The sequence below is a fragment of the Trematomus bernacchii genome, unplaced genomic scaffold (genome assembly GCF_902827165.1).
Source record: "Trematomus bernacchii unplaced genomic scaffold, fTreBer1.1, whole genome shotgun sequence".
In the NCBI taxonomy this organism is placed as follows: domain Eukaryota; kingdom Metazoa; phylum Chordata; class Actinopteri; order Perciformes; family Nototheniidae; genus Trematomus; species Trematomus bernacchii.
This window is the reverse complement of record NW_022988050.1, coordinates 4,897,549-4,913,040: the sequence shown is the minus strand read 5'-3', so window position 1 is coordinate 4,913,040 and position 15,492 is coordinate 4,897,549. Positions and strand designations below refer to the sequence as shown.

At 39.0% G+C, this 15,492-nt stretch overlaps 1 protein-coding gene across 3 annotated transcripts; it reads right to left on the bottom strand.

The window, feature by feature from the left end:
- Positions 1-3,377: 3,377 nt before the first annotated feature.
- si:ch211-180a12.2 lies at positions 3,378-13,898 on the bottom strand. Of its 3 annotated transcripts, XM_034118905.1 has the most exons (14): positions 13,778-13,898; positions 12,126-12,266; positions 10,063-10,389; positions 9,109-9,402; positions 8,663-8,968; positions 8,287-8,397; positions 7,767-7,928; positions 6,541-6,855; positions 6,400-6,450; positions 6,054-6,308; positions 5,637-5,978; positions 5,242-5,514; positions 4,250-4,525; positions 3,378-4,074 (listed from the first exon to the last, which is right to left on the bottom strand). In XM_034118905.1, exons 2-14 carry the CDS (start codon positions 12,175-12,177, stop codon positions 4,043-4,045), a joined length of 2,796 nt encoding a protein of 931 aa, XP_033974796.1. In that variant the 5' UTR covers positions 12,178-12,266; positions 13,778-13,898; the 3' UTR covers positions 3,378-4,042. The 3 variants fall into 3 exon arrangements, with proteins under 3 accessions (XP_033974796.1, XP_033974795.1, XP_033974797.1); XM_034118904.1 differs by lacking the exon at positions 13,778-13,898 and having other exon boundaries at positions 12,126-12,709; XM_034118906.1 differs by lacking the exon at positions 13,778-13,898 and having other exon boundaries at positions 6,541-6,771; positions 12,126-12,707.
- Positions 13,899-15,492: the final 1,594 nt, after the last annotated feature.

Here is a 15,492-nt window from a genome sequence, read left to right as displayed (position 1 = left end):
ACAGCAGATTCATTGATGGAGTTCGGGTCGTTGTTGGAGATGTCAGCAGGGTCTGGCCTGAGGAATCTGTTCACAGCCCCAGTTATATAGTTCTGAGAACAATAAGGAGACAAAATAAGACAGATTTAATGGATTATTTATGCTTTTGATGAATCCACACATATTGTCCCCATTATGCACGTCATGAACATTTGTTATATGTAATCAAAATATGACCCCCCTGTTTGAATACCTTCCTATGCATTTGACCTAAGGCTGTGTTTCATGGTATGGGGTAACCCCTTTAGTTCTAGCTAAGGGACATCTTAATGTTACACTATACAAGGCTATTTAGTTTCCTTCCAGCTTTGCAGCTACGATTAGGGAAGGCCCTTTCCTGTTTCCACATAACAATGCCTCCATACACAAAGCAATGTCTGTAAATGGTTATCTGAGTTTGGTGTTAAGATCTCCCCCGGCCTGCAAAAACCTCAACCTCATATTGCACCTCGGAAACATTAGCGCTTATGTGGTGAAATCTTGCAAGAGAACTGATGAATGTGAGTTTCCCTTTAGCTCTTATTTGCTTTTCTCACTAAACTGAACACTTTATCCGTCTTCTTAGTAACTAAATGCTGCAGTAGTTCAGCTGCTCTATGCTAATGTTGTCTGGGGTTTAGTGCAGGCCTTATCAACCAAAACAACACGTCACTAATCCTCTAGTGGCTGAATGAGGGAAGTAAAGTAATGTTTTATTTTACAGGTCCATTAATTCCTAATTATTTCCCTGGAAAACTCCTTGATAGAACTGATACAGCAAATCATATTTTTCACATCAATGCAAAATACTAGTCAAACCTAGACTTTTTCAATCAGTGTACAGCAGACCAGCTGATGACGCACAATATGAGTGACAAGCAACTATTCAAATCAATATATATACAAAATTCAGTTTGCAATAATTTGGGATTGCAGCTGCTTATATTCACTGAAATTGGTGGCAAACTCTTCTCTCCATTCACGTTTTGTGAAAGTGTCAGAAAAACAATAAAAAGATTTAACAGGCCTGTAAATAAATAAATAAATAAAGCTTGTGGAGAGCACTAGAGTTGTAATGTTTGGGTGTCCAAATATATTTGGATCTGTTGTGTACATCAGTACTCAGGTTTACATTTAACACCTCGTATGACACACAGGAGAGAGAGAGAGAGAGAGAGAGAGATTTTTTTATTATGCTTTCTTCCTACTTGTTCGTCACTATTTATATTACATTAGTTGTATGTGTTTTTCATCCATAATGTGAAGGATGGAATTTTCTTTTCTTTTTTCATTGTGTAAGTGAATAAGTGCAAGTGAACTGTTATTTATACAACATTGGTATTATTTTCATTATCATCATTTTGATTTGGTTGATAATGCTCATTAGTTATACAGCTTCTTTCCTTGATTTTTCATTATACAATATTGTTTAATATTTTACTGTTGTATCATGTTTCTGATACATGATCATGCCAATAAAGTTTGAATTTTAGTAAGAGGGAGAGAGTGAGAGGTAGAGAGAGAGAGGTAGAGAGAGGTAGAGAGAGGTAGAGAGAGAGAGAGAGAGAGAGAGAGAGAGAGAGAGAGAGAGAGAGAGAGAGAGAGAGAGAGAGAGAGAGAGACTTTCACGGACACAGGAAGAGAGAGACTTTGCCAACACATTTAACTTCTCCTGACATTGAAATGTAAGCACTTCACAAATCACACGTTTGACATTTAGAAGATGCAGCAGCTCACCCAGACTGTCCAGAAAGTCCTTTCCACCCTGGCGATGGGACTGCCTTCGTTGTCCATCTTTCAAACTTCCTCCTCGTTCAGTCTCTGAAGATCTGACTCAGTTTCCTCTGGATGTGACCGCTATGGAGGTTTAATTTACCTAAAACACGACAGCTGACTCCATCTAACTCCTCCGCTGATAGCTCAGTTCCGTTTACAGACATATGTCCGGGGTATCATCATTATGAGGAAGAGGTGATAAACACAGCTGAGAGTCGCCACTGCACTAAATGCTGCAGAGTTTACGGATGTGCAGAGACTCTAATGAGTCAAGCCACAAAAGTGTGCACGTGAGACACGGATGATTTTCTCAATATAGCTGTGCTCACCAACAGCAGGGGTTAATGTTGATCTCAGTTACAATCATGGTAGAAAAGCACAGGAACTCATGAGAAGCTATGGCTGTAGCCTAGCCAATTAGGACCAACTTCCCTAAACAAACAGATCTTAATCTTTGCTAACATCCCTTGATATTAAATTCCTTAGATTTAACAACTGTAGCCTTTAGATGTGCTTAAAGCAGTCTGACATATTTCAACATTAAATAATTTTCTTTAACAAAATAAAAGTTGAATGCATAGGAATGGAAACAACTTTTATTATTTTAGGTTTTGCTGCAGCTCATCGTGGCTGAAGTTAAAGGTGGGGTATGTAATTTATTTCAGAAACACTTTTTGTTATATTCCATGGAATGCTCTTAACATCCCGATAGCAATGAATATATTAAATGCTTTGACAATAAATACATTAAAAAATGTAATCTGTGGAAGCCGTAGTAGGCTACTGTAAAAAGCACGACCAATCATTTTAGGGCCCTGCTAAAATAACTGGATGGCCTACCTGCCTGTCAGCCTTCCATCTGTGCACAAACTTATCTCGTGCCCTCATTGGTCATGTGCGCGTTTTTGTGTGTTGGAGGAGGGGCTCTGTGGAAGTGGCATGTTTTTCCCGGTTGTGTATTTTCAAATTCTAGCGCACTCGAGCTGGTTTCTCCAAAATTACATACCCCACCTTTAACTTAAATTAGCTAACTTAATTTAAAAAGTGCTGTTCATCTTGACTTTACTGACTCACTTTGTTCACCACAAGACTCTTCACAGTAGATGATTTCATACAAAAGTCGGTTTACGGATGTTGGGTAATATATATGGAAATAGTTGAATCAGGCCTTTTTTATAGATCCAGACAGATCTGGTTGATGTTTCATATAAGAATGACTAGGTATGTCTGTTGATCAATTTTTAAAACGTTCCATTGTGGGTCTATGATGTCATAGGAGTGCATTGCTCAACGGTTTTTCACAAGCTGCCCACCCTTCAAGCATTTATGATTATTGCCACGTGTTGCAACTCTTCTGCAAAAGGCTTACTCCTCTTAGTTACTTCACATTTCAATTTCTTTAATAATCTCTTACTGTGACATCAATACATCATAATTGTTGAGTTTTATTTGGCCTTTATTTTGTTTTAGAACGTCATGGATATCTTATTTTGTACTATAACTGTATGTTCATTACAACAAGATGGCTTTTTATTGGTCATGTAGCATATGTATTTAGAAGAAAGAAAAACATGACACTTTACTATTTCTGGAAGCTGCTAGAATTTACAGGACACAAAATGCAAACACGTATTCAATATACCAAGAATAAAAACTTGTATTTTGTGACATGTATGTTTCCACTTGTCGACAACCATAGTAAACGTAGTTGATAATCCGAGAAGAGGAAGTTCTAAACTAAACAATATCTAAGTACTCGGGTCAACCACACAGCACCTCCTCTGCTCACAGTGAAGTGACAGTCCTGTGGTCGGAGTGCAACAGAAAAAATACAGAAGTGTATTTTTAAAATGAGAAGTAATTTCATTGGTTGAACAACAACAGAAAGCACTAATACAGTATCTCTGCCTGTTGAATCTTTTCATACAAAAACAAAATCCAAAGATCTCTTCTAGAAATTGCTTTATTTTTCTAAGCAGATTTATAAACTAAATCCACAGAAATGGATTATTCTTGTAAAATACTTTGTACAAAAATATGAACATTTAAAAAAATCATGAAGATGTAGAAAAAACAAGCAATGGATGACTGATTAAGACTATACAAAGTAATAAATAAAAACCAAAAATGCTTGATCAAAACCACCTCATCAGACAGTTGGATATCATAAAACTTGATTACTACTTTACTAAAGTTCTATATTAGATATATTATGCATTATAAAATAGAGAGGCATTTATAAGAGGTTTTATGCGGAAGATGACATTTCCTCATTGGGCTCTGAAAAGAGAGAGGACACAAGATTTAACATTTAAAAAAAGACCATGTACAAACTTCCTGTTACATTAAAACCACGATTGGCTCATTTCGATTTCCTGCTTTGTGTTTTTGTTAAATGTTGTAGTCTCTATGATGTGTGCATGTACATTTAAATGTGTTGTTTGCAGTGTTTTACCTGTCCAGGTTCGATAGACAGGAAGCTTGAGTGCAGGGTGTGTGATCTCCAGGCTGACTCTCAAACGTGCTCTCTCATTTTCTCTGGGAGTCTTGCTCATGCTGACTCTGTTGATGTGCAGCGCTCCCGGGTCTTCCTCCATTTCTTTGTCACTGTCCTCATCCACCTCTGACTGTGTGTCCTCGTCCCTGTCTATGTTGTTGTTCTCTACATCCACTTTTTCATCAATGTACTCTATTCCTTCAGCGTCAGGGTCTGTGACGGCAGCTTTAGTTTCTGTAAAGTAACAACAGTAAAAAAAGATTATAGACGAAAATGGCCAGCATTCCGATGGAAATAGTACATTGCTATACATTTTGCATTACTGCTTAATCATGAAAGTTTAATGAATTATGCAATCTTTGTTTTATCATTTTTGTTTTTTAAGTATGACTTCTGATATCTCATAAAGGAGATTTATAATCCATTCAGTGTACAAACCTCTCTTGCACAATGTTTTAAACTTTTCTGTTGAATTATTACTGCCTTTTTTATGTGTTTGCAACACAGTGCAACTACTCTGCAAAAAACGCATTACCACCAGTAGACACTTAAATAGAAATTGTGACTCTTGTACAGAAAGATCAACAAAAGTAAGGTAAAAAGTCAACAACAGTGGGTGGACTATGCATCGGGGACAGCTTTTTACATTATATCCTCGAAAAAATACCCTTATCTTTAAACCCCACGCCACAACTTTGTAGAATAGCCCACTATTAAAACTTGCATACTTTCCCCAGGCTTCTCAATATTCTCAAAAGCCACAAAAGACAACTGTTTTGACCGAATTGATGGGACCCCTTATGTAGAGTAAACTCATTTTGATTTATAAGATTGTTGTACAACACATTTTTGATGAACTGCATTGGCAAGTTTAGGCAAGTGGAGCAAATGGCACCAGAGAAAAGGAATTCTGAATAAATTCTTTATTTAAAAAGAGTAATGACACGTACTTATTGCATGTCCATTCCTCCTTTTCTCAGGCTGTTTGTTCATCTGAATGGCCAGGCTTGTGGACCTCTCCAGGGCACACACACTTTTCATCTCCCTCTGTCCGTCGTCTCCTATCTCCTCTGTCTCGTTGGAAACCAGTGGTGAAAGAGTGGATCCTCCCGCCGCCCAGAGTAACTTGACCTTAGGGTGACCTCCCTTCAACAGCAGAGAGAACACCCCGACCCCTTCACTGCTCCAACATACCGAGATCGACGGAGGAATGGAGGGAGCGACTGAGGGAATACAAACAGGTGTAAGTGAATGAAAGAGAATAAAAGCAGGTGTTATTCTTTTCTTCTTTCTCCATATAACATCGAAGGTTGTTGACATTACAAGTGCCTATAATGATTCATACCAATGTCAACATTGCTCCAGAGTTTCTCAATAGGCTCTTGTAGGGAACAGTGCTCCACTCTACACATAATCCCTCCTCCTCTCTCCTTTTTGTCCTGATTTGTTGCCGTTCTCTTCAGAGTGGCTGTGGCCCTGTAGAGTCTCGGTTGAGTCTGAACGGGGCCCCACATCTCTCCTCCCTCCATCACCTCCTCCTCTCTGTCATCCTGCTCTCCCTCCCTGAGCTTCAGCCAGGTGACTGATACGTTCGGGGGGTAGAAATCTGTGATCTCACATCCAAGGGTCGGCTCTGGGGAAGACGTGGAGCCGACGATTTCAGACACACACGGCCTTTTCATGAAGCCTGGAGATAAAGTGGAGATGTAAGATTCTTTTTTTTTTTTTATTGTTTAATTGTGTTACTTTTCCTGTTTCTTACCCCTGGTCTCACGGGTGACTGGCTGCTTCAGGGCGATGTGGTGGACACTGACCCACACTTTAGTGACGCCCTTTTCCAGTTCACTCTGGGGCAGTTTACACTGGCTGGAGGCTGAGAAGAAGCCTTCAGAGTTGGGTTGAGGGGAGGACGAGGCCTGGGAGGCCACGGGGCTCAGCTCACTCCCCTGGCAGAACCAGCGGAAGGTGATGACGTCCGGATGGAAATGTGAAGCCCTTACCGTCATACTGATGACATCTGGAAGACAGAAGTTACAGGGATGTATCTTCTCACAACCAGGAATATGTTACACATAGCCTATTGAACAACAGCAGAAGGAGAAACTTACCAGAGTCATTTGGTGTCTCTGCAAGCTGGATTTCTGAAACCTCTGGAGCAGCTAAAAGACAAAGTTTTCCAAAAACATCCATAAATGGTGGACATTATTGAAAATCAGAGACAAAATGAATAAAAGAAAGTGTTTTCTTACACAGGATTGTAAACTTCTCTGACACCCTCTCCACCACGATCTTGTCTTTGCCCATGTAGGACACCTGACACTTCAAAACGGCCCCCTTGTGGATGGAAATTTGGGGGATGAAGGTGAGCGAGGACATCAGCTGTTGAGTGCCACTTCCGGATGAGTGCAAGGGTCCCTGAGTGTGCAGCTTGTAGTAGCCCATCTCTGCTCTGGGGGGCAGCAGAGGGCCTTTCTCTGAGGCTGTGGACGTGAGAGTTAGACCGTAGGGCAGATGGATGGTGGTTAGGGGGTTATAGAGGCAGTTAAAGTTAGCTTTGGAGGTTCCTATGTGTGTAATATGGTCAATTGTTAGCAGAATTATGTGTAAAAGAGAAAACATAGCATGTTTTAAAAGAAGTTGCCACGCAAATAAAATATATTTTTTGTGGTATCATTCACTTTAATGTAATATTTTGACAACACATTTACATTTTGCATTAGGCTTGTGGTGCTCATAGCAGGAAACAATAGATTTTAAAAACTCAACAGCAATATCTCTTTTCAGAAGTCATGACCTTATACTCAAGATAATCAACAGACTTTATTGAGAGCAGTTTCGTTTATGAAGTATTTTCTCTTCTACTGTATCACAGCGCAATAGAAAGTGTGCATCTCTTCATGGTAAAGGGGCTTCCCTGAATTAGCTGGGAAACTAGAACTACATTTACTGCTTAACGGAAGAGGATGCCACATCTTGTACAGTCAGGGCCTAACATCCATGAGATGCATACTTCCTGCTATCTCCAACACTCTGTAACTCAAACCATAAGATTGATAAACAGCACTAGAGGTGAGATTTCGTTTTTTGATTCGATTTTTTAGATGTTGTGGTCACTTTAAAGGAGTTAGCTTAGCATAAAGACTGGGTACAGAGAGAACCAGCTGGCTATCTCCAAAGATGAAAAAGATAACCCCCTAGACAGGTTTTATCTGGTTTGTTTAATCTGTACAAAACACATGAAATATGTGTCTGCTGGATGACCTCATAGAAAAAGCTGCTGCCGGTTGCATCATATTTACCTCAAATTGAGACATGTGGTATTTTAGTTCTCAAAAAGACAGTAAAAAAGCATATTTCCCAAAAGTGTAAATCAGTAATCAGAAACTTCTGCTGTGCTGGCAAACTTTGTCAGACAGGGTCAAAGTAGGATTTCCAAGTAACCGCTCTTTATCTGGACGTGTGGAATCTCTCATACCTGTGATTGACGTGTCAGAAATCGGGGTGTCATTGAGGAACCAAGCTGTCTCGACTCGGTCCACCCGCCTACCCTCAATGCTCACTGTCACCCTGCCCTTGTGACCCACTATCACACGTGGAGGGAGGATGATGCCTGACACACTCAGAGACTTCTGTTTCTCTGAAGGGGGGGGAAATATACAGAAGTCAGTGAGAGGAAAGGGCGGCTGAGGTAGCAGCAATCATGCAATAATGACAGGGTTTGCTGTCAACACTGTGCAATATAATTTCAAGGCATTCATTACTCACTACCTGCTGGGCAAGGGCTCCTTAGGACAAAGTATCTGTGTTTTTGGAATAACCTTACTTACATATGTGTTTCTCCCCACATTGGGGTTTCAATATGAATCACAGTAAGTGGTAACAAGATGATTATGTTACCCAAAGTTTCTTCTTCTCTAGCCTTCAAATAAATCAACAAAAAACATCTCTGTTCATATCATAATCTTATAATTTAAAGGGTCACAGTGGGGTCTCACCATCCCTCCTCCTCCAAGAAAAGCCAAAGCAGAGCAGGAACACCAGCACGATGGAAATACACATCATAGCCACAGATGCTTTGGCAGATTTATTTAAAACGGGATTATCATCTAAGAGAAATGAGAAGAAGAAAATTGGTACACTTTAAATAAAACCAAGAAAAAGACAAACAAGTTGCAAAAATGTGCCTCAAAAACACAACAGTGTAGTTACTGGGCAGCAAGACTTCCATGTTTTTTGTTTTTTTTACAGTTTCCGGCATCTGATTACAATCCATCTAACCATCCATATTCCAAAGAGAGAATGCTTGTCTCAAATGGGTGTGACCTGTTCCTTGAATCCACTCTACCTATACAAATGTAGAAAATCTTATACCTTTGAGGCCCAGTGTCTCCAGGTTTTCCGAGCCACTGATCGGTTGCATCACCCCAGGTTGGTTCACTGCACACTCCACCTCCCCCCCTTGCCCCCTCTGCTCGGGGCTCAAAGTGTAGTAGTGTCTGGCTCTGTAGGTCCCATCGGGGTTCTGCTCAGTGTCGGGGGGCTGAGGGAGCACTGTGCCGTTCTGAAGCCAGGACACGGACACTTCCTCTGGGTAGAAACTCTCCAAGTCACAGTAAAGAGTGAGGGGAATGTTGCTGGAGTGTGAGGACACGGCAGAAAGTTTAACAGCTGGAAGATCTGAAGAGAAAGAAAATATTCCTCAAATATTTTGGCATTACATTTTAACTGTTCGCATAGTTTGAAGTGTATCAATTGACCGAAGTAGTTACTCTGGTTTTACATGAAATTAAAATGTGATGTGTCCTTGTGTCACCCACAAGTGATGTTGAGTTGGAAATCCAGCTCTTGGAAGCTGCCCTTATGTGACACTCTGCAGCCGAAGGTCACATTCTGGTCGTCGCGGGATGGGTAGAAGGTCATGTTGCCCACAGCCGTGTAAAACCCATTTGACGTCAGTTCACCTTCAACCTGGTGGGGCGGTTGAACCAATTTCCCATCTCTGGTCCAGGAGAAAGACACAGGAGGAGGATAGAAAGCATCTGCGTGGCATTTAAGATGGCTTTCTGTTTCCAACACCACCCACTGCTGAGGGACTGACAGGGTTGGTGAAGCTAAAGGAGAAGATGTGAAAGAAATTGAGGTAAAAAGTGCTGATTTGTTCCGTTCAAAAAAGCTAACATTTGCACTAAAAGGGATAGTTTAGTGGGATTAAAGTGAGGTTGTATAAGGTGCAAACCTACAATCATTGGCAGGATGCATGCCACAGATTGGAGAAACCAACAAGAGTACAAGCACAGAAGCAAAGCAATGCACAGCAATGCAAGAAAGGCCCATCTAAGATATCAATATCAGTTAAAGCAAACGTATATTTGGAATATTTTCCCTGCTTTAAGTTGCCGTGAGAAAGCCCTTTTTAAACTGAATATTATCTCATCAAAGCCAGACTCTATTGACAAAAACATAATTGTTGTCTCTAGTGTTGTGTGGCTTTGATTAGTCTGGATTCACCAATGTCAGCAGGGTAAAGCGATGAAAACATCCCAAATATAGCGTACTGATGTTGTTTTTTTTGTGTAGCCCTTTTTTTCATGGCTAAAATATGTTTTACTGCTGTTCCTGTACACAGCCATACATCACTGCAAATAAGGGCCATGTTGACTTTCATCTACTGTAGGCAATGTGGATAAGTACCTCATAGGATCCCACTTGAACCAACCCAAACTTTGGCTTTAAATGAGCAAATAAATCTAAAAAACTGAACAATAACATACCAACAATACTTAATGTAACATTGCTGGAGTGCAGCATTGTGGAGTTGTAGCTGACGGTGCATTCATACACCCCCTGCAGGCTGAGTCCAGCTCTGAAGACGGTCAGTGAAAAGTCTCCATTGACGAAATGACTGATGTCCCAACTGAAGCCTTCCTTTATCTTCGTCACTGTTTCTCTAGAAGAGGCGATGTCCGAGCCGTTACTCATCCAGCTGACATTGATGAGAGACTTCTCTATTTTGTCCACCGTTGCAGACTGAGGGAACGTCACATTGCAGGGGAGGACTGCATTTGTATTTGGGCTGGCCTGTATTTCACTTGACGACACTGTAAACAGATAAATAAAGTTTAGGTGCAGAGAAAATACAGAGCCTTTGCTAAACATCGCTTATTGATTGTCTTTTCTGCAAAACCACATTTACTTTTTGTAAAATAAAGCTTTTTTAAACTCTTTATTTCATTAACAAATACACAACATACACAAATACATAGAAACTGAAAAAAAGAGGACAAAACGGGACAACACATACGCCACATTTACAGGTTTTCTTTTTCCTTGTAGACAGTCTATTTTTCTGAGAGTTTTTCATACATGTTTGCTTAAGGTCAGTCTTTCCATAGTATATATTTATTCTACAATGTCCGGCCACTGCACCAGTGCAGGAGGGCCACTACAATGAAGCTTTTAATATTTGGTTAATGTTTGAGCATTATCCTAGAAAACGCGGTTTTGTCGAATCCTTGACAGTTCATGTAAAAACAGTAAAGTATATTATTAACAGTTTTTTAAGACGTTTAATACACAGGATCCACAACAGCAACAACAAACACTCATGTCAGCCTGGGCAAAGAGTACGCCTACTTATCCAGTTTGCTTTTTAACATCTCACTGATGTGAAGGGTTTGAGTTTCATGAAATGTTCCACTCTTTCCACATTCTTTCTTTTCAGCGCAAACCGTAAACACAGCATACCTCCTTGAATCTGGTAAATATAAAGCCTTTCAGTATTGTCTATAGCCACCCAATCAGCTTAATAAGTAACAAGTACTCTAAATACTTGTCGGCTGGTATCGTGTCAAACGTGTGTGTGGGGTGAAGTGTGTATGTTCCACCTCTTGTGAAGTGTGACAAATGGGCCGATCATAGCAGTGTGAAAGTAAAGAAAAGAATGAGTGTTAAAAACAGACATGACTCATGCTACACTTGGGTGTTTGTTTTTGGCAATAAAAGAACTCAGGCTCAACTATTTGGCAACAAACATCATGCATCATATACTTTCCACTATTTACCATCCCTGAATCCTCTAGCTGAAATAACATTACACAGTGTGCCATTTTGGATGTAAACAGTGACTTTTACTTTTGCATAATAATTTAGCTTTTAATCAGACCGTGGGGCTGTGCTACAGGGATAAAATGGTCTTTTAAAGCATTTTAAACTGCAATAATACATGTCATGTCATCACATGTCATATACATCCCAAAGATGTTTTAAAATAACCATATTTGCATGAGCAGTTGTGGGTCAATCACATTCCTGACATATCACAGAAAGTTAATAACAAAAGTCTTATCAAACCAATTCAAAGCATGAAGCAATCCTGTAACAGCCTGTATACAAATAATAATTCAATTAAAGCCTGTATACAAATAATAATTCAATTAAAACATTTCCCAAATTGGGATCAATAAAGTACTATCTTATCTTATCTCTTAAACAATGCTCTGATTCTTGTAATGGTCCCAACAAATCAAGAAATTATAAAGGTCTAGTAAATGTTGACACTGACATGTCTGACCAACATTTGTACTTTTCCAAGTATTTCAACTCCGACCCAGTGAACCACTTTAGGATCTTCTCAGACTAATGATTTACATAGGGACTATAAAACTTTAAAGCACCTCTGTTACAAGCCTACAAATTCAGAGTCCATCCGAGAGAGCACAGAATCAATATTTCCAATTGCCCTTGGTCAGCTCAAACCTGTGCAAACCCGGTCATTAGGTGAAAAAACAACAGTATGGCCTTTGTAAACAGGTGAGTGTAAAGGCACAATACTCACCATGCTTTACGAGAGTCAAGAGGACGACATGGACGAGGACTTTACACCGCATGGCCAGGCTTGTCTTGAGATCAGGTTCTTATCATCTGGTGCTTTAGCTGTCTTATATAGAGCTACAAGGTGACAGGGGGCGGGCTTGTCCTGCCAGATGGGAAATAAGAAATATTGTCCCAGGGCCTCAGTGAAAGGAGGCCCTTGATATGTGTATGTCCTCTTAAATAAGCGAGCCCCACAGGACTGAGGAGAAGGAGGGAGATGTGCTGGGACAAGTGGGCAAATAGGTCACTTAAAATTCACACGGGCCTCCGGCCAAGATGTTGGAGCTACTTTACATTGGTGCAGTGTTGCTAAGAACAAACGGAGAGGGTGATCCCACTGAGCTTATGTGGGCAAACACTTAGGCGAGACTAAAACTCTTTTATATCGTGCAGAGAAGTTAGTGTGGTGTTGAATCTGGAGAAAAAGAGGATATAAACAGGGAAAAGTCTTGTTTCTCGCTCTGTGTACAGGCTGTCTATCTTTGTAGTCTTCCTCTGCTTAGATCCTCTGATTGAGGTTAATTTTTAGCCAGGACACGTTCTTGGCGTCTGAAAGAAAAGGTGTTTCTTCCTGCTCTGCATTGACTTGATTTGCTTTTTAAATTGCCTGACTTTGCACTTTTCAACACACATCAGTCAGAGAACATGTTAATTTCTTGTGTTGAGATCATATAAGCTATCTGCATCCTCCCTCTCTGCTTTCTTGCTTCAGGTGGAGAATAAAGAGACTTTAAAGTGTTTGAAAGAGTTGATTCATGTGTTCCCTTTGTTTGTGTTTGGTCTCTGTTGCTCTTTCTGTTTGTCATGTTTTCTCTTCTTTCTTTGCCTGACACTCTCATTCTTTTCATTAGGTTTGAAGATTGATTGCACTTCAGGTTGGTCGGAGAAGAGGAGGGACACGAGGGTTAGACGAAGCACACAAGCGAATGGAAAAGGAAATAACTCGACTATGTTTCTTTTTGTCTTTTTCTTAAGTTAAAAAACATGAAGCATTTATCAGCATTCAAACAATGTGCTTGAGTCAGAAATATGAGAACAATGTATATGAAAGCTGTGAGATTAAATAAAAATAATCTGTACATTAAGCCATAGTAAAGGTGAATTAAGATGAAGTTTTACACACAATTTCAAATAGGTGTTTCATCCTAAATCCTTTTTTCTAAAGTATGGTATTTTTTTAGACACATTTTATGAGACAGCTGTCATTTTTTTTTTTACCTTTAAATATGTTAACCTCTAAATCAGGGGTCTGCAACCTTTTAGACCAAAAGAGCCATTTTCCCCCCTTTTCCAACAATTAGATTTGTCTGGAGTCGCAAAACATATTTGATAGCTTATAAAGTTGTATTTATTTTTTATAAAACGGTTAACCTCTAATAAGAAACAAATAATTCTTAGGAGAATAAAAAAATATATACAGGCCTACTTTAAAATAAATTAAACACAGCACTTGGGTAGTCCTCTGAAAAAATAATAAATAAAACATATAGCTGCACCCTAAAAAGAGTTAACTGATTGAATTATGACTGAAGATCGTCAGCTGTCTTTCTCTTCCGTTTTTTTCCTCGATACGTAAAGGCTGCAGCACCTTTAACAACTACATACCAAACATACCGGTAAACTAGCATCGTTTGCTGTGAAAGCATATAACTCTGTCCACGCGGAATTAAATCCTGTGTTCCTCCGATACTTTTCTTTTCTTTGATTTATCCATAGTTCGCTCATCGAGCCGGGGGTCAGGTTATTCACCTGTAAAAAAGGCGCTGGCGCGGGACCGTAGCAGGATGTGACGCATATTGTAGTTGACCTAATTAAAACCGTTTTGTTTTTTATTTATGTGTCACAGTATCACCTCAAAATACAAGATACGAAACATTTTCAACCGTGCAATAACATTTAAATAGTCCTACAAATACTTTAATTTAATTTCCTTCTTATGTCCAAACTCAAGGGAGCCAGAGCAGAGGCCGAGAGCTGCGGGTTGTCGACCCCTGCTCTAAATGAAGGGTGTGGTGAAATGTTCAGAATCTTTCATTAAAGAACTTCCTTGAAAACATGTTTTATGTTATCACTATTATTCTCTTCTTTTATCCTACTTCAGTCACATTAATAGGGTGGGGCAGCAAACACAATGGGTTTGGTTTGAATGTAGCTAACAACTTAGAACCAAAGATAAAGTTTTCCATCGGTGTGTTCTAAACTCAGTTAACTTAATATCTATTTACGTAACAATTTCATGACAGACAGAATTGAATAGTCGCTCCTATAAGTTATTACTTACTTTTGGATACAGCTTATATCTTATTCAAGTCTATATACCCTTAAGTAAAGACTTATTTTCCACCTCTGCATATGATGAACATATGAAATCTATTAAAAAAAACAAGGAAGTGGATATTACTTACAAAGAACAAAGCTGCTGACTATGTTTTTGGCATTTACTAAACAAACAGACAATGTGGACTGATTACATTTCTTTACTGAGAAATGCCCCTTTACCTGCATATATCTGTCATGGTTATGGGAAAAAAAAACACACAAACTCACGACACAATAACATGATGGCAAAGCAAATTGCTCCAAGCACTGAACATTTCCGTTGGTAAGATATAACATAATTTAACCTTTTTAAATGAGACTAAATTGGATGGTCATCCCAAACAGTTTTTATTGGTCTCTCTAAAAATGCCAATGCTTAAAGTAATGATTTGATATGAAACAGTATATTTGTCAAAGGTTAAGACTTTTAATCAATGCAAGCTGATCAAGAGCACGGCACTTTGTGAATTGATTTCAAGGGATCAAAAAGATATTTGCTGACCATATTTTGTACTTTGAATCTTAAAGTTATTAGCTGGCTATATTGGAGTAAAAATAATAACATTTGCTCGAGTGCTTTGTAAAGCTGCTATAGGTAAAAAATAAATAACTAGGAATCTATGTTAAGGAGAACATAGGAAATATTAGCTTTACACACTCATCAGGTTGTTAGCTGAATAAATATGTGGTTAGCTTAAAGTTTGCTCAATATGTGAGTGATTATACAATTTAGGGTACATTCCATGTCCATTGATGTCCATTGATGATAATTATAATTATTCCAACTATTTTCTTCAAAAATATCATATTTTGCCTATTATTGGAAAGCATGTTATAATATCACACAAACATTATGTGCATCCTATGCTTTATTTACCTTGAAATGTGTCATGATGTTCTTAAATTGTCAGTTTTTGCTCTGTCCGTTTTTCAGTTGAGGGTGTCTTGGTTTCAAAATAATGAATAAAAACCATTAAAGTAAATAAAAAAAAGTATTCATTTATTTCAAA